At 39.2% G+C, this 26106-nt stretch overlaps 2 protein-coding genes across 2 annotated transcripts in view; one reads left to right on the top strand and one right to left on the bottom strand.

Annotated features, from left to right (window-relative positions):
- Window positions 1-1934: 1934 nt before the first annotated feature.
- Window positions 1935-9441, bottom strand: gpib (glucose-6-phosphate isomerase b). The gene is made up of 18 exons (XM_068320570.1): window positions 9255-9441; window positions 9013-9103; window positions 8650-8718; window positions 8297-8416; window positions 8066-8149; window positions 7773-7919; window positions 7278-7349; window positions 7144-7188; window positions 6997-7050; window positions 6299-6359; window positions 6056-6099; window positions 5784-5936; window positions 5427-5556; window positions 5195-5271; window positions 3943-4071; window positions 3622-3697; window positions 2938-3004; window positions 1935-2352 (listed from the first exon to the last, which is right to left on the bottom strand). Exons 1-18 carry the CDS (start codon window positions 9371-9373, stop codon window positions 2229-2231), a joined length of 1662 nt encoding a protein of 553 aa, XP_068176671.1. The 5' UTR covers window positions 9374-9441; the 3' UTR covers window positions 1935-2228.
- Window positions 9442-11386: 1945 nt separating this feature from the next.
- garre1 (granule associated Rac and RHOG effector 1) overlaps window positions 11387-26106 on the top strand; it is a 31870-nt gene continuing 17150 nt past the window's right edge. The window contains exons 1-2 of the mRNA XM_068312692.1: window positions 11387-11450; window positions 24025-25482. Of these exons, the coding sequence (XP_068168793.1) occupies window positions 24979-25482 (504 nt within the window). The 5' untranslated portion in view covers window positions 11387-11450; window positions 24025-24978. The remainder of the gene's footprint in view (window positions 11451-24024; window positions 25483-26106) is intronic.

Here is a 26106-nt window from a genome sequence, read left to right as displayed (position 1 = left end):
TTAACTGGACTGCAGCATGAGAGCTTGGAGGTGTAGTTAGTCACCTCACAGGAATCCCAAACCCTGCTCCAGCCTTTTATATGACACCACCATGAACTTGAGACTGCACAGTTGAATGTGGCAGGGTTGATGTCACCATGGCAACCACCGCACTAGTTGCGACCCTGATCGGGCCAGGAGGGCAGTGCTTTAACAGGCAGGAGTGAAAAAAATGACTGACAGGCTCAACCAATAAAGCATGAAGGCGAATGTGAGGGTATGCAGCGGCTATTGTTCAACAAACATCTCAGGAACGCACACAGGACCTCTTTCATCCCTTCATGCTGGTATTTGATTCCGCACTCGGCTGAACTTAGGCTCCGTCTAATCGCTTGTTTCCTCATGTTGACTTGTTCATTTCAGCTTTTTGCACCAGACTCGAGTCTCCTAGAACATAATCCTAACTAAGTCAGTGGAGGATTCCATTCACACATATAGACCAAGGTGACTGTCTGCATTTGATGTTTTCATTCAGAAATGTGACGCGTGGTCTGGATTGATTAAAAAAAAAAAGAAGAACTTATAATCATGTATTTTTTTATTTTTCGACTGATCATTTTTCACAGCCTGGCAACTAGAAGGGATTTCAATTATTTGTCAAACTCACTTTAGACTGTATCATTTTGCAGCTGGAGATGAAAAGGACAAGTTATATTTGAAGGAAAGTACTGTTGCCTGGCAACAGCATAGAATATCCAGCAGTGTCTGGGGTCTAGGATATTCTTAAACTTTCAGTTTGTCTTCTTAAACACCCTGTAATTATAACAAACTGAGTGTGAGGTGCACGATGAAACGTATCTGATCTTGTGATGAATGGAGTCTTATGATTATGTGTAATGTGTCTCATATTATTATTATTATTATTATTATTATTATATGTGAAATCAGTGGCACACATACTGCAGAATTAAATCTTAATGCCATTCAGATTAGGTATCAGTGGGGACTGGCTTACCAGATGCTGTTCTGTGTTGTTGATTGTTTTTCTTTCCAAATGGATGATGCTGTCCTGGGATTTGTGGAGAGGAACAGTTTAGATGCACTGACCTTTGACCCTTTGTTCCACTGAATAAATGGTGCATTACTGGAAGTATTATTTTCTCCTGTTAAATTAAACTGGCACACTGATGCCATCTAGTGATGTGTTACTCAGACAAGCTGACAAATACGACGCACACTCTCACAGAAAGCCATTTGTTCTTCAAAGCATATTGACCAGTAGCTGTTTTAATATTTTTATTTGAATCCTCTTGATATTAAAGCTGCTTTCAGGATAGCAGTTGTCAGTGCGTCCATCTGTCCGTACATCTGTCCTTGATAAAGTAACTCATTGTAAATGCTAGCTTCACCAACAGATATTAATCATAATGAATTGTCACATTTTTAGTTGTCAGCAGATTTAAATTCTGTTGTTTCCTCTTGAACATTATTTTTAAGGTGCGCCTTAACAGTCAGCATCTTGTTCAGAGACTAACAAATTTCATCAGCCCACACACATCTGTCACATTAGGTATTGTAGTTGTACCTTTTGACATGAAAAATTTTAAATTACTATTATTTTGTGTGGTTTCTGTGGAAATATCTTAATTTTGGCAGCTCTTTGACTTCACAGACATTATTGCTTCATCAATGCTATAAATCAACCACGAAAAGAAGTTGTTCTTCTAAATATTTTGATATTTTTTAATATTTTATATGGAAAGAAGGATTTTAAGGTGACTTATTGTGGGCTATAGTCCACATCCAAATGAGCTACTCTCCTCTCGGAATGGAGTTCATGTTACACCCCGATGCATTTGTTGAACAGTGTTTTTGATGATGTTTCTGGGGATACATGGGGTATAATTGACACTGGAAAGAGACATTGTGTAAAGATACTCATATATACTTATGGATACTTATTATATTTCTCCTTAATTTATTCCACAAACTGTTCTTGTGATGTGAAAAGCAACAAAAGCAGGTCTCAATTCGCCTTCCACAGCACTCTAATACAAAAAGTTGTTTGTTTTTTTTCACAATGATAAATTACCTAACATAAAAGCAACGGCAGCTTTGACATTTGTAATGAGAGTCCAAATGTTCCTCTGGGGGAAGTGACCAGCTGCATCGGTGGTTCTCCTGCCCATGTAGTTCATGAGCTAATGAGATGGATAATGATGTGGTGCCTTTTCCTGGTGTGACTCAACTCAGGCAAAGTTCTTCTTGAGGAAGTTTATCAGTCCGTTGGTGGAGGAGTCATGAGAGTGGACTTCTGCAGTGTCTGCGAGCTCTGGCTCGATCTTCTTTGCGAGTTGTTTGCCCAGTTCAACTCTAATCATGCAGAGGTGGAAGAGACAGCAGAGAGATATCAGTTAAGCATGCAGATACTTGAAGTACATACCAAAGGTTTTAATGTGTTCTAGCCACATAAACCATATGAGGTGTCCCAATATTTTCAAAAAGCTCATCACAGATGTCTTCTGAGTCATAAGAGTCAGATTAATACATATCACAGTCTTATCATATCAAAAGTCTTTATAAGGTCTGAATAATTTCACAAATGTCTTAATTCACATCAATCCTGTGCAGATCTCCTTTATTAATCCTAAATAAATATCACACATAAATAAATATCATAATGTCATATACTGTATATATTCTATATGTGTGTGCATGCTCAAAAGCTAAATATTCAAGCTACATTCTAAGCTTGAATATTTAGCTTTTGCTTATGAATATCCATGTCTTCTTCATCAGTAATTATTTTCAGTTATTTGTAATTAAATACTGTAAATCTTGGCTGAGTAACAAAATGATGACTGCATAGTTTCTGCTCGATCAGTGTTAATGAGATGTAAAAGGTTCAAAACTACACTATTGTCAGCCGTATATATTGTGTTCTGTAAACTGTCTCACCCCCACTGGTCAAAACTGTTGATCTCCCACATCACCCCCTGGATGAAGATCTTGTGCTCATACATTGCTGTAAAATGCAACAAAATACAAATGAACACATACAAAAAATATCTACAGACAAGTCTTCTGTTAAATTAATCTGAAATAATAAAAGGTATTTTACATAACACAACCCTTCTCCTGATTTGGTGTCCCAATTCCCAATATACTGCTGGTTACTATGCAACAGTATTCCTGACTAAAACCCATCTGTACGCTTTTAGCACTGTGTTTTTTTTTTAAAGTTATATCTCCTATTTTAATTTGTAGCCACATCAGATATTATGGTGCAAAGTTAAGCTATGCAACTCAGAGATAAGGACATATTGAAGCGAGAATTATCTTCTGATATATACAGATGTGAATTGCACTACATAACGGCATGGATTTAAACATGTGAGACGCCTTTCAAATGAACAATCTGGACTAAAGAAAACATTGGAAATAAATGGTTATTAGTGTGGCATAAACACAAAGTCAGTAAAAGAAACACAGAGACTGAAATCATTTCAGACAAAATCACTAAATGTTAAACTTGTTGCAGACTATCCAAGGAAACTGAATAAAACTACACTCAAAACCACTATCAATTTTTTTTTTTAGTAAGGATGTGCAAGTCTATGGAGACCCAACACTGGCACTCACCTATAAGTGCTCCGAGAGTGTATGGGGACAGCTTTTTGAAGATGATTGAGTTGGTTGGCCTGTTCCCTTGGAATACCTGAGTCAAACAGGGGGAGACATTTGGCCACATGAATCACTGTGTGCACTTCAAACACTCATTATTAGGTTTGGATCTTTGAGTTGGTTCAATGTCAGTGGGGGGCACAGCTTCATACACTCCCTGATATTTGATTGTAATCTGCCTTTTGCACTTCCTCATGCAAAGAATTAATTTGAGGTGTAAGTTTTTGGTGTCACTATAAAACTCTTCCTTTTCCACTGTCAGTCTTCGTTCCCACTTACTTTGTGTGGCAGGATTTTCTCCAGCGCATCTCCACTCAGTCCACTGGCCTCAAGCTCCTTCTTGGCCTCCTCTGTGGTCTTACCTTTCATCAGAGCTTCTGTCTGGGCCAGAAAGTTGGCTAAAAGGATCTGTAGCCATATAAAACATGGTCACACAACTTACAGACACAGTGCATATTGCAGATGACACTTGTTTCCATGTTACATACAGGTAGGGTGCAATTTGTCAAAAAATAGAGGGGTGGGAAAACATTTTTTGAATCATGCAAAAATAAGCAATCAACAGGCTTAATTCTTTTTTAGGTTAATGGTAGGCCCTTTGAGCCTAAATTTTACCCACTTTAACATTCATATTTCATATAAAAAATACATGAAACAATGTGCCGGCCACAATTTGAAAGGTGGTCTGATTAGGCTTCAGGGCCATGCATAAGGACCCCTGTCTCCCCCAGAGCAGCGCTCTGCATATAGGTCTATGATAGAATGTAGCTTTGGTTGCAAAAGCAATTGCTGTTACCTTTTCATAAAGCTGAACTGTGAATTATCTCATTTAGTTCTCCAACTATCTACCGAGAGCACATACTCAACTGCATAAGTCAGCAAAAGGGCAAGAGTTCTGTTACGGTCTACTTGACACAAAGGTTCAATTTGTTTTACTTCAGCTTGCACTGCTGCTGGATAAATGTGTGACATTAGAGGATGATGTCTCTGTATAAATATTTCAGGTTTCTTGGACAGTTAATATATTTGGTAACTACACACTGCGGCAGTAGTGCAGTCCACTGGGTCTTGGGTTGGGGACTGGAAGGTGGCCAGTTTAAGACCCATGTGGATGAAAATGTTTGGAGTGTGACCTGGCAGTGGAGAGGTGCCAGTTCACCCCCTGAGCACTGCCGAGGTTCCCTTGAGCTTGGTACCGTCTCCTTACAATTTACTCATTGGGGTGCAACGCAAAGTAGCTGTGTGCCGCTCTACCTCCCACTCTTATCTGCATGCATACAGGCATTCGTGCCTTTGTAAGGGCCTGTACCTAAACACATACAACACACATATATATAAATATAAACTGGATTAGATAAATAATTTCCCTAAAGGGATTAATAAAGTATGTTTCTTTCTTCAGCTGCAGACGTTTTTTGGATCATTGTTTCATAAATGGTGTCTAAAATGTTTTGCAGCCTGTGAGACAGGTTCAAGGAATGTGAAAAACTACATTCTGACTCTATACTGTATATTTAAGTAACAGCAATACCTTGTGGTGAAGGTTGTCCCTGATGGGATGTTGTGACTGAGCTGGTATCAAGAAATCAGAGGGCACCATGCGAGTTCCTGGGTTGGACAAAATTGGACGGCATTAATAACACAAGTTACCCAGCTAACCAGTGACCAATGATGTCGGCAGACATACACAAACAGAACAATAGGCACTAACACAATGAAACATCTACACGTCTCTGTTATCAAATGATCTTTGTTGATGCTACCTTGATGGATGAGCTGGTAGAAGGCGTGCTGTCCATTGGTTCCTGGCTCCCCCCACACGATTGGCCCGGTGTGGTAGTTCACACGTGCTCCCTGGTTAGTGATGTACTTTCCATTTGACTCCATGTCACCCTTAAAGAACATACTCTTATCAAAGCATTCTCTTCAATAAATGTGTACATTCTTATGGAGCTGAGCATCTACCTGCATTCTTATCAACATATTAAGTCTGGTCTGAGACACAGTCATTCTCCCTTGTGCAGCATAGAGTAATGTTTTCTATGGCTCCTCCAGTCGCTGGTTGAAAACTTGATTTATTCTTTTTCTTAGGTGTTTTTGTCGTAACCTGTGAGGCTAACCTGTTGGAAGTAGGCAGCAAAGCGGTGCATGTACTGGTCATAGGGCAGCAGGGCATGGGTCTCACTGTGGAAGAAGTTGATGTACCATATGCCCAGCAGAGCCAACAGAACAGGAGCGTTCTTATCCAGAGGAGCAGTGCGGAAGTGATTGTCCTGCGTCAGATGGAGGGAAGCTATATTACATCCACACTTTCTAATTTCTGTCCAAGATGACTAATATGTGTGACAATATTCTACAGGTGGAGAACATAAATCATTGGAGAAGTACCTACCATCCAATGAGCTCCTGACAGGAGCTTTTCAAAGTTGTCAAATCCTGATGAGAACAGTAAGTTTGGCAGAAACATTACCGTAATTGACTGAACAAACAATTGACAAACAAAAAGGGATCTAAAGTGATCCAACAGTATCGGTGCTGTATGGACAGTGTCAGATTTTACATTGAGATTGAGACTGAAAACATAGACTAATTCAGTTTTAAACTGGTTTCATGTGATTGTAAAAAAAAGACATACCAATATGCAAGGCAATGGACATCCCAATTGCAGACCACAAGGAAAAACGTCCGCCTACCCACTAGAAGAAATAACAGAGACAATTCTTTAAATACATCCACACCTTGTGTGAAGCTCCTTTGTAAAACATGAATTTTTGATAAAAGAGAAAAAAGTTGTGCTCACAATAAAGGATATACATTTTTCTATGAACTTCTGTTAATACAAAACAAATATATTTGCATCTCTAACAAGCATTAACAAGAGTAAAGCAAACCAGCTGGTTATTTGTCTTTTCAATTTTGATATTTTGTATGAACCCTGTCAAGTCTGTTAAGTGTTTTCACTTTCTTAGAGACAGAAAAACTCTGCACGTGTTATAACTGTAAATTATTTGCTGACTTTTTTTTTCTTCTTGAAGGCCATATTGAAGCTTCTCTCATTTAAATACCAACAATGTGGCTAAATCCAGCTTTCTGACCTTTGATACACCCAGCCTTTACAGTAACCTCTGCAAGAGAAGGTCGCTACCAATAATAACCAAGTCTGCAAAGAGAGGTTTCTTATTACCCAGCAGCTGCTGGCCTGAGCGTCCGCCCCATGGACTTCACAGCTAGACAGCCCAGCTTATTTATAGCTGCTGCCCATTGCCCCAACACAGTCTGTGGGTGAATACAGGACCTGCATGCAGTTTGCATGCAGGCTTAAAGAGAACTCACATCCCAGAACTCAAACATATTCTCTGTGTCGATGCCAAAGTCCTTCACTTTAGTCTGAGGGGGAGATAGGAAAGTGGGACAGTTAGCATCAGATAAACGGAGAGACAATTTTTGACTCTAACCTGTAATAAAGGTTTTGTGACTTACTTCATTGGTGGAAAGTGCCACAAAGTGCTTGGCAACGGCGGCTTTCTATGGAAACATATAGAGGACACGACATGAGAACATCAACGAACGCGAAAGCAAAACGCTGCCACTGTATGAGGCGGCTGCGTACTCACATCTTTAGCGCGTTCGAGGAACCATGCTTTTGCAGACTCAGCATTGGTTATGGTCTCTTGGGTGGTGAATGTCTTTAATTAGAAGATTAGACAAAATAATTAGATTAGACACAATAAGTAATAACCAGATCTCCATATATAATATAAATACAGCCACGATATAGTTCTGCCTTCAAAAGAAGAACAAGAGAGATGCCAACAGAATCTGTGTTAAGATATTTAACACTGAATATAAGTTAATAATGATTCTCCTGAAGGCTGTTAAGGATCTTTTTAAAGTAACTTTAGTTAATCTTTTAGCATGGGTAGCATGGAGAGAACACCATTGCTGCTCTTTCCATGCTACTCATGCTAAGGCAGGAAGGTTGATAAGAAGTTATTCCGACATGAATGTCACTGATGTCATATTGACTATGCTGCCAGACCTGATACGTTTGCCTGAAGGCAGTATTAGTTTTCAGTCCATCCAGGAGAGATTTTGTCCAAACAAACTACCTTGGATGCAATGATAAAGAGGGTCGTCTCGGCGTTCAGCTGTGCCAGGGTTTTGACGATGTGAGTTCCGTCAATATTTGACACAAACCACACATGTGGCCCGCCCTTTGAATAAGGCTTAAGTGCCTCAGTCACCATCAATGGGCCCTGAATTTCAAGAGAATTCAACATGAATTTCAAATCAGCCTGCGATTACGCTGTACAACTCACACGAGTAAATCAGTGTCACATGGTTTATTGAAATTTTCAATAAAATATATCAATAATGCATTTTTTCCATACATCTCACTCACAAGGTCAGATCCTCCGATGCCAATATTGACAACATCTGTGATGGCTTTTCCTGTGAAGCCCTTCCACTCACCGCTGCGCACTCTCTGCAACAGATAAACGCAATCATGATAAACGCTGAATGGATTTCTCTACGAAATATATGATTGTCTTCATGGAGAGGAATGCTGAACACATACTGTGAAACAGTTTGGACCAGCGCAGCATGATCATTACTCTTTGTGCTCACTTACGTGACAAAAGCCCTTCATCTTCTCTAGAACACCATTGACATCTGGCATCACATCCTTGCCCTCCACCATGATAGGAGTGTTGGACCGATTCCTTAGAGCCACATGGAGCACAGCTCGGCCCTAGACAAAGAATCAGAGACACATATTGAAGCATTGATCTAGGATTATTCCAATATTATCCACTGCCTTAATTGCATTCAGTTTTATTCTTTAACAAGTCAAAAAGATGTTTAGGTGAAATAAACTCTTTTTTCACATGTTGTATATGTGAAAAAATGTTTCAAGGATAAATGTCAAGAAGTAAATACTGATGTAGGTCAAGTAACTGCTTGCATTTAGTCAACAATGAGCACCTCAGTGAAGTTGATCTTCTCTCCCATGAACATCTTGTCTCTGGCTGCTTCAATGTTTCGTGACTTAGCCTGAAGAAAACAACGAACGCCGGTTAATGGCAGCCGTATGATTTATTAGTCAGTGATTAAATGGTAATGAATCAAAGGTTGTTCATTCCCACAGCAAACATTGCATTCAGATTATGTGCATAGTTTCCTTCTGAGATGTATCAAATGGATAGACTCCCACTGCAGCAACAATGATATTTACATCTCACACAACCTTACATGAGCTTTGCAAATTAAATATCAGGGAGCTAATCCAAAAAGTAACTAAAAGAATTGTAAAAGCCACCAATAATCAATATGGAAACAAAAATTTACCAGATCAAGCAACATCTTCATGACTTCAGCAGTGATGAGATTCTTTGAGTAATCCAAAAGAATGTCTCCATCCTCAGTTTCAAGTATTAGACTGTCAGAAGAATGTCAGTGAATTTACAGCGATGACTGTGATATTTTCTGTTTATGTTATATAAATAACCGAATTATCATGTTTTTGAAGGGTGGTTTGACATTCAGTTTTTAATATTATTATATTACAATCTTTTTGGAAGGATCTGTACCTGAACTTGTTGAATCTCTCCTTGTCATCTTTAAACATATGCCTGATGTTGAGGTTCAGGGCATGGGCTGTGTACCACTCCTGCAGCTTGTGGAAGTTGGGGTCATGTGTGAGTCCCATGATGTCCTGAAGGTCTTGCCGTGCTCCGCTGTGCTCAACTCCTAAGGCTGAGTGGGCCCTCACCAGTCAGAAGAAATACTTTTTGAAGAGTTTGGTGCAGCTCCATTTTTTGCTCCTCCTACAAGAGAAACCTCATATTCACACCACACCCCTCTGGTATTACAGAGCATGTTGAATGTCATTGGGACAGCAACGCAGTGACATGGAGTCCAAACTTGTTTTAATAGATAACATTACTACAATTTGATCTGAAATAACATTAAAAAAGTATACTCCTTGATTAATCAATGCACAATAAGTTACCATTTAAATTAAAAATAAAAAAATACATTCAAGTTGGAAAATTTTATAGATGTGTTGGGATCAACACAAAACAGAGGGGATTTTTTTAAAATCATGAAACAGTAAGCGATCAACAGGCCTAATTCTTTCTTAGGTTAATGGTAGGCTCTCAGCACAACATTGATATTTAACACAAACTTTAAAAAAAAGACATGGAATATTCAGTTTTTCTGTGCCAGCCACAATGTGGAAGATGGTGTAACCTGTCCAAGACCTCTGTAGAAAGAGTTTTTTGATTGATGACAAGTTTGTCATCAGATGTAAAAACCAGATGGGTAGTGATTGCACCCTGGTTGGGATTTTTTAATTTACAATCAGCAATCGCCTCGTCTTCTGCTGCCACTTATCCGGGCCACGGGGTTTAGGCCGGAGGCTATATCACAGCTGATTGTAAGTGGGGGCCGCTTACACTCTGGACAAGTCACCAGTTTACTGTGGGGCCTTGTTTTGGACTTTTTCTCTTTTAATTTCTCATTGCAATAATACAGAGTTTTACATGTTCTGCTTGTTGAAAAAACACTGTTGAAAAGTTTGTCAGTTCTGTTTTAACAAGTTAAGTCATTGAAATCTATTATATCTTTTGTCCAAGCAATTTCCTTTTATCCCATAACTATTTTATTCAATATCCATATAAATCACACACTAGATTTTGCGCTATTACTTTTATACCAATAAACGTACAGCATTCAGTGCAAAATGAATCCTTCAATGGTTCTGTCAAATTTCTTAACATAAGACTTAAAACCAGCATTGTAGATCAAAATCATTCGTTCCTAGAAGTCTCTAAAAAGAAGTTCGTAATGTTGCTTATAATTAACAAATTGACAAATGAGGTGCCGCTGCATCATAATTTTTTGTGGACCTGATCGCCCCCCAGTGACCACTTTTAAAAGTATGCATTAAGAGATGTAATATAGTTTATGAAACGTTAGAGGGCGATAAAGCCTAAAGCTGTAGTTTCAATACTGTAAATCATAATTGTTAGGCATACTGTATATGAAGTCTAAACAATGGGTAGAGTTTTCATTTTTATTTTATTTTTCTTTAACCAAAACTGGAAATCCAAAAATATTTCCTAAATGGAATATTTATTCAAATGATTGTTTTACAAGCTTACGTCTTTCGAACGGATCTGCTGCGATAGAAAACGCTCTCATTTCCATTTCGCCAGCATGACGAGCCCAATCAGTCCTCTGATGACGTAAGTGTTGACTTATAGGCTCGTCAAATTGTCAGCTTTCATTTGGAAAAAAAATGGTATTAAAAACATCAAAGTTCATTTTTGAAACTTCCAACTAAATCAACATATTACAGTATTGTACTAACGCCAACATAATTATTACATGACGCACAGTTCCATATTTGAGTCAAGTGAAAAGTCCTTGATACCTGTGGTTGCTTTGTATTGTATAAGTCTTAAATTTACGATCACGTTAGGAAAAACTGAAAACTATATGTGGAAATCACGTTGAAGAATATTAAAATGCAGAAAACTTTACCGTGTATTTATCATATCACGTGTTTCTTCCGGGCTGGCGCACAAATTTGCTTGGAGTTCCAGTTGTCGCTTCAGACGCATTTATATGCCATGCTTTTATTTTGAAGTGTTAAAAAATTCTCTGTAACGATTTTATTGTGAATGCTTTACCGGAAATGTTAGGCTGTCTTGACGTGACCTTAACAGCGGTTACACAGACAGGGGATTCGCTGTCAAGAGGGTGGATGCCTAGAGCTGGTGAGCGATGTGATGATTAACTTGATGTTTCCTAACATGTTTATCTGTTTTACTGAAGCTGCTTAGTTTCATCTAGGTTACGGTGTCACGGACTGTTGTTCGAACGCACTTGCTTAGCACTTGGGCGCTTACATTAGCTTGTGCTTTCCAGTAGCGTTTACAATCGTGTCGCAGAGTGCTAGCTGTCCAGCTATAGTTAGCTCGCTTAGCCATGTAGCTAGCCAGCTCAGATCCGCCTTAAAACCTATGAGACAATGATGTGTCCATTATCGGACGTTCCTTTTTCAAATCCTTTACGACGTAAATAGTTTTATGATTATTTTAGACGAGACATTTAATGTGATTTTTCTGTGTAAATGTGCAGTGTTTATATTTTGTTACACTAAGCCAGTTTTCTGCCTGTTGGGGTGAAGCTCATCCACCTAGACAAGCAAAGGAAGAGCAATTGGCGGTATCGGTTATTTCCATTGCTACTGGCTTGGGATCGATGGTTCAGATTTTCCATATCTTTACAACACAAAAGTCGTGTCAGTGCAGGTCAGATAGAGGATGACGAGCTTTATCGTTAGTGGTGACCTGGCTGGACTACGTAACAGACCACAGAGTTTAGGCGTTCTTGGTTGTAAGGCTGCGCGGTGCTGTCGGTGATCGCCCATCGCACAAAATGGAATGCAGTGTCAAGTTAGCATCAGACAAACTGAGGCGTGTATTACTGTCCATGTAGCAGTGAAACTTATGTCAGTGGTTGATGTTAGGTTAACCATTGATTGTCCTCATCAAGTGGAGTAGCTTGTTGGCTAGCATTCGGGGGTCTGGGGGCTCTGTGCGCCCCGTGAGCGAGTGTCAAACTCGGGAATGAAGCCGAGCCACCGGACATCGCTATGACGTGTTTTGTGTCGCTCTTTTCCAATGTTCAACGTGTTGTTGCATTGATGCTTCAGCAGCATGCACAGCAAATACTTCATTTAGGGCGTCAAAGGCCGTATTAATAGCTGCAACATAGTGTTCCAATGACTTGGGCCGTGTCATCCTCCGGAGTTTCGGCGAAACCGGCTAACTGCGCTTGCGGGAATTCCGTTACACCTTCCTGCAAAATAGTGATCGAGGTTTAAAATAAACCTTTTTACACGCACAATTCTAATATAACGCTAATTGTCTCGATCGTTAAAGTGTCAGTGGTTGCTGGAAAAGAGTTGTTCTTGGTTACATTGATGACATACCAGTGTAGCCGTGCTGTTTTTAGTAATGCACTGGGAGAAGTACAACTATAGACTGTCACTAAATGCGGACCAGATATGGAATTGCATTAGTAATTGGAAACACTGGACATTGGAAATGTATGCAGATGTGATCAAATACAAAAGGGGGAGTGCTCATGACAACAATCAGTGATTGAGGCTGTGTTTGCATTGAAAAACTGAATGGAAAGTTGTCTTAGCCGATGACGTGTATCATTAGAAGTCCATCAGCCTACTCTCTGAAAATCAGCTCAGAGCTTCCATTTTTTTTAATGTTCATCATATTTTACTGGGAAAAACACATGTAAACATAAGTGGGAGACAGAATGTACTTAAATATTGGATTGATTTCTTTTTCTGCCTTATAAAAAAAATGAGTTGACTGTATAGTTATGAACTTTAATACAGTTTGACTCATATAGAAAGGCATTTATGGGTTTGGATATTATTGATGTTGGTTGCATTCAGTGGGGGGTCTAATACAGATTTCACAAACATCTAGAGTTTAATGTGTGATTTCTTGTTGCAAAATGAAGTATCTGTGGGAGTGTTTATTGTTTTCCTGTTGAGTTTTGTAGCCTCTTACAGTTTCAGTGACACAATCATGGATGTATGTGTCCACATCTGCTACAGCTGTGTCGCTATGAAAAGACGTGCTTTGCTCTGCAAATTCCTGTCTCTGTTTAAACTCAGTCTTTTCAATAGCTTATTCAACTACGTGCCTGAATAGTCATCGCAGTTATTGGACTAGTATGAGGACTCCTATTGTTCTTATTTTTTTCTTGTTTTTCCTCAGTGTTTGTCAGCCTAAAATATGACACAAGAGTAACACTCACCTTTGTAATGCTGAATCCAAATGAATTTTGTGAGGAAGTCAACATACAGTCACAAGATTGCTGTTTGCTCCTGCTTCAAGTGAAGAATAGACATGGCTTGTGCCTTACTAGAACTGTCTTCACAGATCTTGGATCTTATTGTTGTTGATTTTAGTAAAGACACTTTCTAGTGTTTCTCTTGGTACTGTTAAACTATACTATACAGTTTTATTATACACCCAAATGATAACTCCTGTGGCGAGAGCTGCAGACCCTGGCTATGGTATTATGAAAGCTTGAGAAATCAACAATTTATGCATTGATTTTTCCTTTCTTCTTGAGACCTGACAGTTTTGTAGATTATGTTCAAGATTTTTTAAGCGAAAACTTCAAAGGCCATGTAGAGATTTTTGACAGTTGACTTGATGCTATCAAATAAACAGCTGTTTCAAGACAGAAACATCAGCTAACCTTAATTTAACATGATATAAATACATATATATTGTGAATATAAATACATGTACCGGTATGCATAGCTTGGTTTTACTTATTAGTGTATGTCATGGATACCTTGATTTTTTACAAATGTCTACAGAAAGACACAAATGTGTAGCTTGGTAGTAACTGAAGCAAATCAGTTCAATCAAGTAATGCACTAGTTAAGCAAATTTTCTACTTAAAAATGAAAAAAAAGTCAGCTTGTATATCGTATAATAGTTGTGTGATACTTTTATATAATATTTTGATGCTCTGAAGAAGCCTCGCATGTCTGTTTTGTGTGGCAGTACTATATTTCAAAGCTCTGTACTGTCAGTAATATCACAGAAAGATGTGGAAACTCTTTCTCAATTGGGGTGTTGTGAGACCCTGGATTTGTCAAGGGTGCTGTCAAAATTATAATATAGTTTTTTCAAATGTATATAATATGATTTATATAAAAAAAATAGTCCTTCCGCTTATCATTATTATACGTATAATGCACTGACTAATACCTTCCCACGACCACTACATGTGTTGTGAATCAGAGCTAACATGTTTTCAAGCACATTTTCAAACAGGGTACCTCAAAATGCTACATGAAAAAAAATTGGTTGTTGGAGTTTGTTTTTTTTAAAGATATTTGCATTAAAATATTAACTTTTAAAAGTCATTAAATCAACGTTATCAGTCCCCGAAGGGAAATTATTTGTCCAAGTGAAAGTTGTTAATCACACACGTAGTATATGTGGGCAGGCCTGTGAGACACACACACACACACACACACACACACGAGAGGTAGAGCAGTGGGCAGCTCCTGCATGGTTCTCCCCAATGAGCAACTTATAAAGGGGACGGTGCCTTGTTCACGAGCACTTCGGCAGTGCTCAGGATGTGAATGACACCTCTCTACTGTCAGTCCACACTTCGAAATGTTTTTGCCCAACTTGGTCCAGTCTTGCTGCGGCCATCCTCTGGTCCCCAGCACAAGTAGCAGGCTGAGCTACTGCCGCCGATTGGATGATACAGCCTATTTAAGCAAAGAAAACCCCCCCAATAAAACAGATGTTTGTTTTATTTTAGTTTTACAAAATGAATGTAAATTAAACAGCATGGTGTAGATAAAACCTACTGGATGGTTATTGATGCTGTTCATTAAAAAAACAAAACGTTGGTGTTATAGTTGAATAATATTCTTCCATAGTGTTATGCAAAATTGTAACTCTTTCACCATTAGATACTATGGATGGTTATGACGCAGTTCCTTCTGAGTATTCAATGATATCCACCAACGGCGAGTTTGCAATCCTGTGTGACATAGATTCAGGCTTGTTTGATTTTGTATTGTGTGACAGAGTTTTTATTTGGATGCACCGAGCTAACAACACTATTACATTGGGGTGTGTCAATTGACAGCAGTCTTCTTCTGTATTGGCTGATGTTTTAGCTTGAAATGTTTTTTTCACTCCTTTATTGATGAGATTTAATGATGGAACAAAAAAAGTGGAACTCATCTCTGAGAGCATAACAGCACCCAGACAGTCTACAGTAGGGGTGTCAAACTTATTTTTTACCAAGGGCCACATCAGCATAATGGCTGTCCTCAAAGGGACAGATGTAACTAATAAATGTAACTAAATGTAAATCAATATAATGTAAAATAAATGTAACTACTCTATAATGTTAAATAACTCTAAATTTATTACTTATTCACATTCCAAACGTTAAAGTTTCAGAGAAAAAATGTTTGCTTCTTGGTCTTTTATAACATAAATTATATTAATATGGCGGTTTATGAAACCCACAGAACTCCATAAATGCAACCATTTAAGTGGATAAAGAAAATTTCAAACAAAAAGTTAGGACATCAACTTTATTCAAAATGTTTTCGTCAAAGTTAAAATGGGCTTAATTACTGCTTTGTGGGAAATTTAGTTTTTGGTCAAAGCACACTTTTGACCTATTTATTTGTTGACAGTCTGACCTTTTATCCTCTCGCGGGTCACGTAAAATGACGTGTCGGGTCACATTTGGCCCCCGGGCCTTGAGTTTGACACACACGGTCTACAGCATACATGAGTTAACTTAAGAGGTGGTCACTGTGCTATAACGTAATGCTACTAAAAGCAACTCGTTGTGACAAAGTTATTAAAGATTAATTACAGTACAGGACACAAGTTATTTGAGATACGAGCTATTGCTCTGTCCATATTTTTGTTCGACTTACGAGTGAAAATCCGAGAGTCGTGCTTCGGGACACTTCTAGTTGGTGGCTGGTTACAACATCAGCTGAGACCAGATTTTGTTCTTGTTTCATGGAGTAAAGATGTAGCTTGTGTGTTCTTGTGACTTTTACATTTATTTTCATACTTCACCATTGTTTACGTAACTAATATGTAATTATGCACAGGAAAAACATGAATGTCTTTTGGTTGATTTGAAATTTAGTTATCTTTTTCATAATTTGGAGGGTTTGTTTTTTTTTTTTTTACAAGCCTGGAATGACCTAGAATGATTTTACTTATTTTAAATGTGGAAAATTTGTTTTACTTTCAAGTTGTTTGACTTATGAGCTCAGTCGTGGAACGAATGAAACTTGTATTTCAAGGTACTTCTGTATATTTTGAGTTCTCTACTCCGAGCTTTGGACAATTCTGGATTTCCCCAGAGCTACCAGAGCAGAAAGGCTCCTCTCCATTCCAAGGGATGTCATGTTAATGATGTATGGGGTTGCTTCACCCTCCATTTCATTTGTTGTTTTTAAACAGGAGAACATTAAATTTGTTTTGATAATGTTAAAGCAATAATTAATGCAGTTGAACTTTTAAAACAAAAAACACAGTGGACTGTTTATCTTATGTGGCAATTATGTTTCCCATTTTTTTTAGTGGACTGAAGGCACAATTTGGCATCCAACAAACTGAAATAAAATACTTCCGCCATAAGTGTTATTATTGTGTAAATCAGGAGATAAGTATCATCCCCAGCCAACGCTATAAGATGCCCTAAAAAAATTAACATCTGCTGATTCGGCATGAAGACATTTTCTCCAGTGTGTGGTTCTGCAGGAGTACAAAGTTCTTTTTCTCGCATTATAAAAGAAATATATGGAGGTTAGGTTGGGGGGGGGGGGTTCATTATTGAAAACCATAGGGCACCACGCTTAAAACTTCTAATCAAGAGTGAGTGAATTAGGCATACCTCCACTGAAATAAAAGTAAAAAGATCAGTTCTTTAAACAAGGATGTTGATCATGCTCTGCAGAAGATCGAGACATCTATAACCTCCTCCTCCTCCTCCTCCTCTTCCTCCTTCTCCTTTCTTTTAATGGCAGTTTGTAAACAGGTGTTTTGGTACTTCACTGCCAGCCTTTAACTATGTTGCCCATGCAAATTTCTTAAATGCCTGTTTGGTTCATAACAAGGACCTGCTTTCTTCCCTGTGAGGGAGCTGACGAGTCATCTCCATGTGAGTTGAACTTGGGGATGATGAATTCCCAATGAACATAACTATAGCACAGCACAGCAGTGCTATACTTATGTTCAGTGGGAATTCATCAACAACAAAAGAAACACATAAAAAGTGCAGTTGTGATGCTGCAGTGAGTACAGTAGGTATTGCATGGCGGTGGTAATGTGGCTAGTTTTACAGATCCTGTTGGCTCCAGTCAAATGATGGCTGCCACTGGCCATAATAACTTTTCTGGGGGAAACTCTGTGGAGCAGACCTTGTAGCATGGGAAGTCTCAACCGTGTCTCCTGGGAAACCGGTGGAGCTTCAGGCAAATGTTCCCATTGAGATTGATGAATGCTTGTGATGATCAAATACAGGATCAGCTGCACAGCTAAGAGGTGAATAGTTGAGCTGATACAGATTTGATATGTTGCTCAAGGCAACTTAGGTAACGGGTTAAGCTGAGGTGAACCTCAGTGCTTAATACTTTAATTCCTTAGTCTACAGACCTACTGTATCCTGTTATTATACCTGTCAAAATGTTCCATCCATACCCAGGCCATCAGTAGTAATAAAGGCTTTTTCTACCTACTCTGTACATTAAGTTGTTGTCTATGTCTCAGTGCACTTCTAGGTTGACGGGTTTGACTTTTTTTTTTCTTGTTGTATAAAAATGTAAAGGAACAGTTTTGTTTGTGTTGGGATTTCTGACCTGTGTGGCACCTCCATATTGCCTCTCATTGTGCCTGAAGTTAAAGAATAAATTCTTACTTTCGGCCAGGCTGAAATTACAGAACCCTTTTAGCTGGAATGCAGCACGACCTGTAACATCAGTATATTGTCTGCTCAATATAGGTATGAGAGAAGCGTTTTCATCCCCACAAGTTGCCGCCAGCCTTTTACGAATGGAACTAATATCATGACATCACCAAGGCTGTCATCATCCTTATTATTATTAGAGTCTTTTATCACAGTATCCCCCTTTTGAACCCGCTCAGTTGGGAACATAAATTATACACTATTGTAAACTGTTTCCCTGAAGGGGATGTGCCAGTTCTGTCTTTGTCCAATCAAGTACAGAAACGCATGTGTGCTTTATTTAAAAGCTCTGCTCACACTAAGCTAGATCTCTCTTTTTTTGTTTTTATCCATTTAGAACTCCTTTGTCATCATGATTCCCATGGAGAGATATTAATTTGTCAATATAGTTTAGAGTATTGGAACACACTGTCCTTTGATTAATGCAAAGGAACATGTTGAAATTTGTATTTGCATGTGACAGACATGTCCTCGAGTATGTCCTTTGTTAGGCCTGTCTGCTATTTTTATTTAAGCCATAAGCTACTTACACTATCTGTCGTGACTGTATTCTAACTGCCTCTACAGTGATATGAGTAATGGGTTTGTCCTAACTTACTCAACAGAGGTTTATTTTAAAACAGTGAAAGTTTCACTACTGCTAAATCATCTACCAAAAAACACAATCAAGCAAAGTAAGCTTGTACTTTACAGAACAGGGGGAATGAACGTATTATGAAAATCGCCTATCAAATAATTTTTTTTATGAATTTCCATAAAAAAACTAACAGGATTAATTATGAGAACACAACAGAACTCCACCCTCAAAAAAGACAAGGATTTGTGGATGCTACAAAATAAGTCCAGGAGAGGTAGTAGGATGTTAAATTTTTTCTTGCAATAAATTTGAAATCCTTGCCATGGATTTAATTTTCTCTTCGAAAAAGTCATACAAAAAGGGAGATTGTTTTTTTGTGTGCTGGTATAGGAAACCAGGGTTTGTCACAATGCTCTCCTTGTGTTCTGTGGGCAAGAGAAGCCTGGCTCTGCTCCTGTCACACAGTTGCTTGCGGCACTTGTCCTGTCATCTGGACTGACCTCCTCGACCTGTCTGCTGATTCTCTTTACTGGAGCTTATCTGCCCAGAGGAATGTCTTCAGTGAAGCTTCTCCCATCTCAAAGCTCGATTAGTCCTTTTTCCCCCCTAAATTTTTATTTATTAAAAATGCTTAAGAAAATTTTAAAACTGAGTCACTTGTTATATACAGTATATTTAATGTTAATTTTATATGCAGCGACATTTTTAAATGTTTTACACCATATGTCTGGTACTCCTGATATCCACATAAAGAGGGTTCTGGGGAAATGCATTCCTTTGCTTCATTGGCAACAGATGTAGTGAAGATTTTTTTCTTCTGTGCGCTGAACCTTTTGGAGTGTCTAAAAACAGTGTGGTGTGGACCAGGGCAGCTGTTTTGCCCGTGGAGGCTGAAATAGACTTCTTGAGTGTGCTAATGTCAGGCCTGTGGATGGAGCGTCAGAGGGACTATGTTTGCCTCGCAGTGGCAGATGGATAGGGAGCTCGCGGCGTAGGTAACAGCTGCCCCATCCACAGCTATTAAGCTACCTAGCTGTGATATTACAGCCACAAAAATGTGGATGAGAAGTAACTGCATTTGTTTAAACAAGTCACAATGTCCTGCAGGTTACAGAAGCTGACTGGTTTGTTTTGTCAAGTGGAAACAGAGTAAAATACAAGGCTCTGGCTCCTTAACAGCTGGTGTGAAGGTGCCTTTGAGCAATGGCATTTGTGCAGATGTACTGGATGTTATCCCAGGTGTAAACATAGTAACCATAATGGAAACAAAGCAGTTTTTTTGTTGGTAAATTCTGTATTTTTTTTAAAAGACCCCTGGGTTGTCTGTTGATAACTGCAATTGTTTGTCTAGAGGGTTGCACAAAATGATAAATCATGCATGGTTCTATGATTTACTACCTACTCCTTCCCAGTTGCTCAGTTGTGTTTGACGTTTTTGTTCCTGGCGACAAGGTGCTTGCTCCAGGAAACCTTAACCCTCTTCCTGTTGAAGCTGAGCAGCTGACACATACCTAGTGGCGAAGTAGAGCTATCATTAGCCCAGAGCAGCCCCCTGCTGGAGGAAGGCTTTAAGGTGGGTTGGCACAACTCCAATGCACATCCGGAGAGACTCTGTTATCACGTTTGTTTGGGTGCAATCTCTAATAGCGTGCCCTGCAAGAGGCTGCAAGCCAACAGAGCGACCCCAAAGAAACAAGCAGGCCTCATTCATATTTATGCCATGTTTTCTTGGGATAACCTTTTATTACCGGGATGCTGACCACTAATGTTCACTTTGCAGATAAATTATATCTGCCTTGAACCATGCAGTGAAGCAAATAGCCCAAAACTTACTGCGAAACAAAAATGTGGCTTTGTCTTTTTGGCTAATCAGTTCCCACTTTTGTTATTCTCTCTGAGGACCATGATATAACTAAACCAAACCAAGAAGTTTCCACTGTCAGAGAAACAGTACAATCTGCATGTTGACCCTCGATACATTACCACATGCATCCTATCACGTAACATGGCCCTTTTTACATCGAGTGCTGCAATGCAGACCTCCATCCTTTTATATTCTCTTATCACCATCTTATACATTAGGCATATGTAAGCAAGCAAGCAAGCTAAGCAAGTGTTTGTAAATGACTTGAAAATATTACATTAGGTTAACAATAAATGCCGGTTTGCAGGCCACCATGGCAACGAAATTGTATGTTATTAAAAATGTGTTGTTCCTCTTGCTGATCTTTTTAGTCTTCTTTCGAATAACCCATGCACAATGTGTGTGACCATACGATTACCTGTTATTCAGGTTCTCTGTGTGAAAGTGTCTGAGTTAGAGTGGTTAGCTCCAGGCTAGCTAAGCTCAGATTTCCTGAAAACCCTGGTGGGACTGAGTGCTTCTAACTTAACATTGGATCACTTAATTTTATGAACCATTTTTCCAAGCAACCTTATTTAATATTGATTGATTGATTTATTGATTGATTGATTGTTCTTGATTGGCGGTAGTTGCTTTTGATTTTCGTATTTCAGGAACATATCTAAGGAATTCTTTGGTCATATATCAACAAGTAATTCTGGCAGAGCCCATGAGTGAGATAAAATTGTATTGGCTGTATCGCACATGTGAAAACATATCTGTGTAAGTAGATAACCCTCTGTGAAACTTCATATAATAACTTGAGTGTTTGCCTGTAATCTAAGGGTTAAAAAGTAGGAAGCAGATCTGTTGTCCCTTCATGAGAAGGTCATCAATTTCCCTTGGCTCCCTCCCTCCACTTTACAGCGAGGGACAGATGAGGCTGAGTTGATTTTACCCCTCTGTTTGTCAACGGAAGTGTGGTTTTTAAGGTCGGGAGAAATTTGGCAGGGATTCACAATTGAAGCTATGTATGCCTTGCTGTTAAGCATCAGCTTTGTGTGCAATGACAGCACACTGATTGGTGTTTTTTTCCACAGGTTGTTTTCCTGATTCATCCAAAACAGAGAAGCATTTAGCGTGGTACAACAAGATAAGAGTCTGAATGGGCCGCAGAATGATCATCCTGCTGTGTTGGGAGCTGTGTAGCGAACAGATTAGACAGCCATGTTGACGTTTGGTGTCCCAATGAGTGTAATATCAGGAGTGTAGCTATATCCATTTCATTGCCACAAGGGCTCTAAATAGCGAAGGAAGTTCAGTGATGGACTAATTTCTTTGAAAGTTATACCTGTGTAAGGTACACCGGTGTAAAGTCCAAGGCAGAATCAGGATACTGTATTCAGTGTCCCCTCCAAAAACATTTATGGCTCCAATAAATAAGTATCCTTTAACCTAGTTCTTCTGACTTTTTGATATTGTTTTTTAGTAGTAATATTACAAATTCCAAGCAATTTTGTCATTACATGCACTTTGTTGGTACTGTTTAAATGTCACATTTCCAGAAATGTTTCATATTTTCCTTTAAAAAATCTATCAAGTGTCTTCAGGCCTTAATGCATTTTTCTAAATATCTGCAGTCACAAGGTGACCTTTGCCTTTATAGAGTAAAATTGTAGAGAGATGTGAGGTCAAATTCCCTCTTGATTTTGACAATACAAATTATTATATTCATAATCAAGTGAAAAGGCTAAAGGGAGAAGAACAAGCCACGTAATGCTCGGGTATTGAATGAGAGTTTTGTGACTCCTACTGTGTGGAGACCAACAGACCATGCAGTGTCTTCCAACAATGGCTTCTTGCAGGAATTTCTCACTGCAGCTGTGTTCTACTAAACCAGACACTGCCAAAGATTCTTTTCAGAGAGGCTGTCTGTGAGGTATGGTGTTAGTAATCGTCTGGAAATGTAAAACACTAAACCGCTGCACTTTAACAAACTGTGATATAATATCACCAGTACCACTTGGTTTAGAGAAATATGACTAAATATGGTCCTTTCCCCATCTGAGCAGAACACCTTGATGATTTCAATCAAACATTTAGCATTCTTGGATTGCATTCAATGGATTTTAACAATTGTAGTAATTTAATATTGAATGAAACTACATGTCTTTGCTCTTTCTCCTTGTGATATAGGAATTCACCCCATGTTTTTTTTTCCATGGGGTGAATTGAACCAAGTGTATAATGTAGGAGTAATTACAGTAGATGGTTCTGGTAATAAAATCTGAAGTGAACCGTATTAAGTGAAGTGGTGAATGCTGTAATGTGACATTAAGAGCCGTTGTATCCTAAAGGGATTTTAGTAGATGTAAGGAGAAAATAGACCACACCTGTGAAGCCTCAAACCACATTTGCAACTTAAGTATGACGTTAACTTTTACAGTAGTGGCAATTTGTCACTGTTAAGTGGTGGTGGTTGAATTAAAAGAAAGGATTATTATCAGATACTTGCTTTTTTGTCGGCTACGGTTTATAGATTTGCTCTGTATATCACTTGTCTGCTGCTGTCCTTTGAAGATAAAACTTACCACTTTAAGACTTCCTGCTGACAGTGGCAAGTTGAAGTGGCACACTGCAGATGAGCCATTTCTGGCCAATGGTCAGCTCCTGTAGAGCAACAAAAACTTTGATAGCACTCATAAATGCAATGACTAAAGCTCCAGTATGCTTGTCTTTTGTTTTCTGCCTATACATTAATTACCTGAATGCGTCCCATTTTGTAAAAAGACTTCCAACCCATAGAGAGCATACTTTAGTCTAGACATTCATGCCATCTAAATGGCACTGTTCAGGGTTTTCCAAACGATAGACTCCGAAGACAGACAGAACAAATGCTTATCTGCGCCAAAATTCTGTGATTCATTCTTTGGCGCATGCCCCACATTCACACCCCGTTTCCTGGAAATATGTTAATTAGTTTACATGTAATATCTTGCAAAATTTCACGAAGGCTAAAAATTCCTAAATCGACCAACGGGAATTTTAATAGCATACATTTTTACAGCAGAATTGGTTTTTAGAGTGATGTCATTGGGTGTTTTTTTTTTTTTTTCCTTGTCTTTAAATAGAACATTCAGGCCTACCAAAACTATTAGAAAAACTTTACATGCAGCAATAATATTTGCTAATAATTTCAAGAAATGGTGCAGGTATCCGTGATGATGTGTTTCGTAAAGGGCGGTAAAGTTTATTTAAGGTTGCAACAGTAAAAGAGTTGAAATGAAGCTCATCCTTCCTCTCTGGTTCAATATTGACCCTCTTTTTGCGTGTCTACCCTTTTCTCCCTTAGGAAATGACCTAGAGGCCTTACAGATACATTTCTGCTTTTGCCGTTCTCATCTGCATCCGCAGAGAACAGCAAGACCTGGAAGCACACTTGTTTCCATGGTGAGTAATATCTACCTCAGCCAGCAGACGGTGAGAATCCAGGAAGCTGCAGGAGACTTCGGGACAGGCAGACAGAGCTATCAGCTGGCCACTTGCTCACCGCCTGCTGAGTCCTGCCTTGTGAAGAGGATTTGAGACGGACTGGATCTGTCTGTTCTTCCCCTCCCACAGCTCCTCTACCAGCCGGTGCACAAAGACATCTGAAACCACGTCTTCTGATTCCAACCTTTACTTTGTTGTTTTGTCATCTTCCTCTGTGCTGTTGACCAGTGTTTCATTTCCCTTGCCTAAATTTTTCCTCTTAGCTTTTTAAAGGGGTTTCTACATTTATTAGTGCACGCTGGTATAGGTTTATATATGTACATGCGTATGTGTATATACTCTATATACTGTATGAAGGATTTCCCCCCCCCCATTGTGAAGAAAAGTTAATGCACTTTATAACTTGGCTGTATTACTACTTAAATTAAATTAGGGAGTGGTTTGACTTTTCTTCCTCTGTTATGATAATTTTATTTGAAGTTGGAACTAGAAAACTTGGAGGTGTGTCTGTGTTGCTTTTCCTTTCTTTTTTTTTAAAGCTGGGACTGGTGTTTCTGCAGCCGGGCTGCATGTAAGCATTTCACTCAGACTGCCAGTCTTTTTGAATGCACTCTGAACCCACCCAAGCCTGCGCTGCCTCTGTGCAAGTCACACTGAGATGAGCCTCTGGCAGTGGAATTCTTGAGCTGTCTTTTTACTCAACTTGAACAGTTCCTGGACAGTTGGGTTAGGTGTTCTTGTAAAGAGGAAAACAGCACTTTGGAAAAAAAACCCCAGAATTGAAACAGCAGCTTCCGGTGCAGTCGCACCACTTATGTATTGTTGTAGTGCACAGGAAAGTAAAATGGACTACAAGCGTCGCTTTTTGCTTGGCGGGTCCAAGCAGAAAGTGCAACAGCACCAGCAGTACCAGATGCCTGAGCTGAGCCGGACCCTGAGCGCCCCATTAACATCCACCTGCTCGGCATCTTCGCCTATCGGGACTGGGGTGGGGATGCACGGCAGCTGTCAGCCACCTCCATCCATCGCCACTACTGCAGTTGCAGACATCCAGCAAGGCATCTCCAAATATTTGGATGCCCTCAATGTGTTCTGCAGGGCCAGCGCCTTCCTCACAGACCTGTTCAGCAGTGTGTTCAGGAACTCTCACTATTCCAAAGCAGCTATGCAACTGAAGGACGTGCAGGAACACGTCATGGAGGCGGCCAGTAGGCTGACTGCAGCAATAAAGCCAGAGATCGCCAAAATGCTCATGGAACTGAGTGCTGGAGCTGCCAACTTCAAAGATCAGAACGACTTCAGCCTACAGGATGTTGAGGTAGGTGCTGTCACAGAATCCTGCCCCATGTCACTTTAACCACCTGCTCAACTTGTTTTATACACAGAAGCATGTCACATTGTGTTGACTTAAGGAAAATGACTTGGTCTCGTGTCCTCTAACAAACAAGAAGCTTATTAATATTCAAGCATCCTGTTACCTGAAATAATATGAATAAGCTCATAGCCTCTGGCGACATGTCATTTCTCATAGTCATTCACTCGTGACTTGTCCTCTAGCTTTAGTGGTAAGATGCTGTAGTGTACTCTATCAGAATGCTGGATCTATGAATCACTGTTTGGTAGCCCAAATACGCTTCTCACGCCCTGTGTTAAGTCGGTGTCAGGATCTGAGGGTGAGGTGTGAAAAACACTGAGGATGTGAGAAGAAAGGTCGTCTTTTGTCAGTATAAATACCGCACCATCTCTCCATACTGTAGATACAAAATTGGTTGTGTAAAATATGAAACACTGTAGCTGAGGTGTTGGTACAAATTATATTTGGATTACTGAAATGACCAGCTGTGATGTGGGAATCTTGTCTCCATTGATTATTTAAATATGCTTTTCCTGAACAAAAAACTTGAGCATAATTTAAAAGGATTGTTTTTCAATATCACAAAAG

This window comes from Antennarius striatus, chromosome 1 (genome assembly GCF_040054535.1).
Source record: "Antennarius striatus isolate MH-2024 chromosome 1, ASM4005453v1, whole genome shotgun sequence".
Lineage (NCBI taxonomy): Eukaryota > Metazoa > Chordata > Actinopteri > Lophiiformes > Antennariidae > Antennarius > Antennarius striatus.
The sequence above is the reverse complement of the archived record's forward strand: the minus strand, read 5'-3'. Positions and strand labels throughout refer to the sequence as shown.

Excerpts from the sequence above, each read along its gene's own strand:
- gpib (XM_068320570.1), bottom strand. The coding sequence starts at position 9,373 with ATGGGACTCACACATGACCCCAACTTCCACAAGCTGCAGGAGTGGTAC. Across the intron at positions 7,350-7,772 it reads TCTTTATCATTGCATCCAAG|ACATTCACCACCCAAGAGAC; the intron begins GTAGTTTGTTTG and ends TTCTAATTAAAG. Across the intron at positions 5,557-5,783 it reads TTGCTGCCTACTTCCAACAG|GGTGACATGGAGTCAAATGG; the intron begins GTTAGCCTCACA and ends ATGTTCTTTAAG.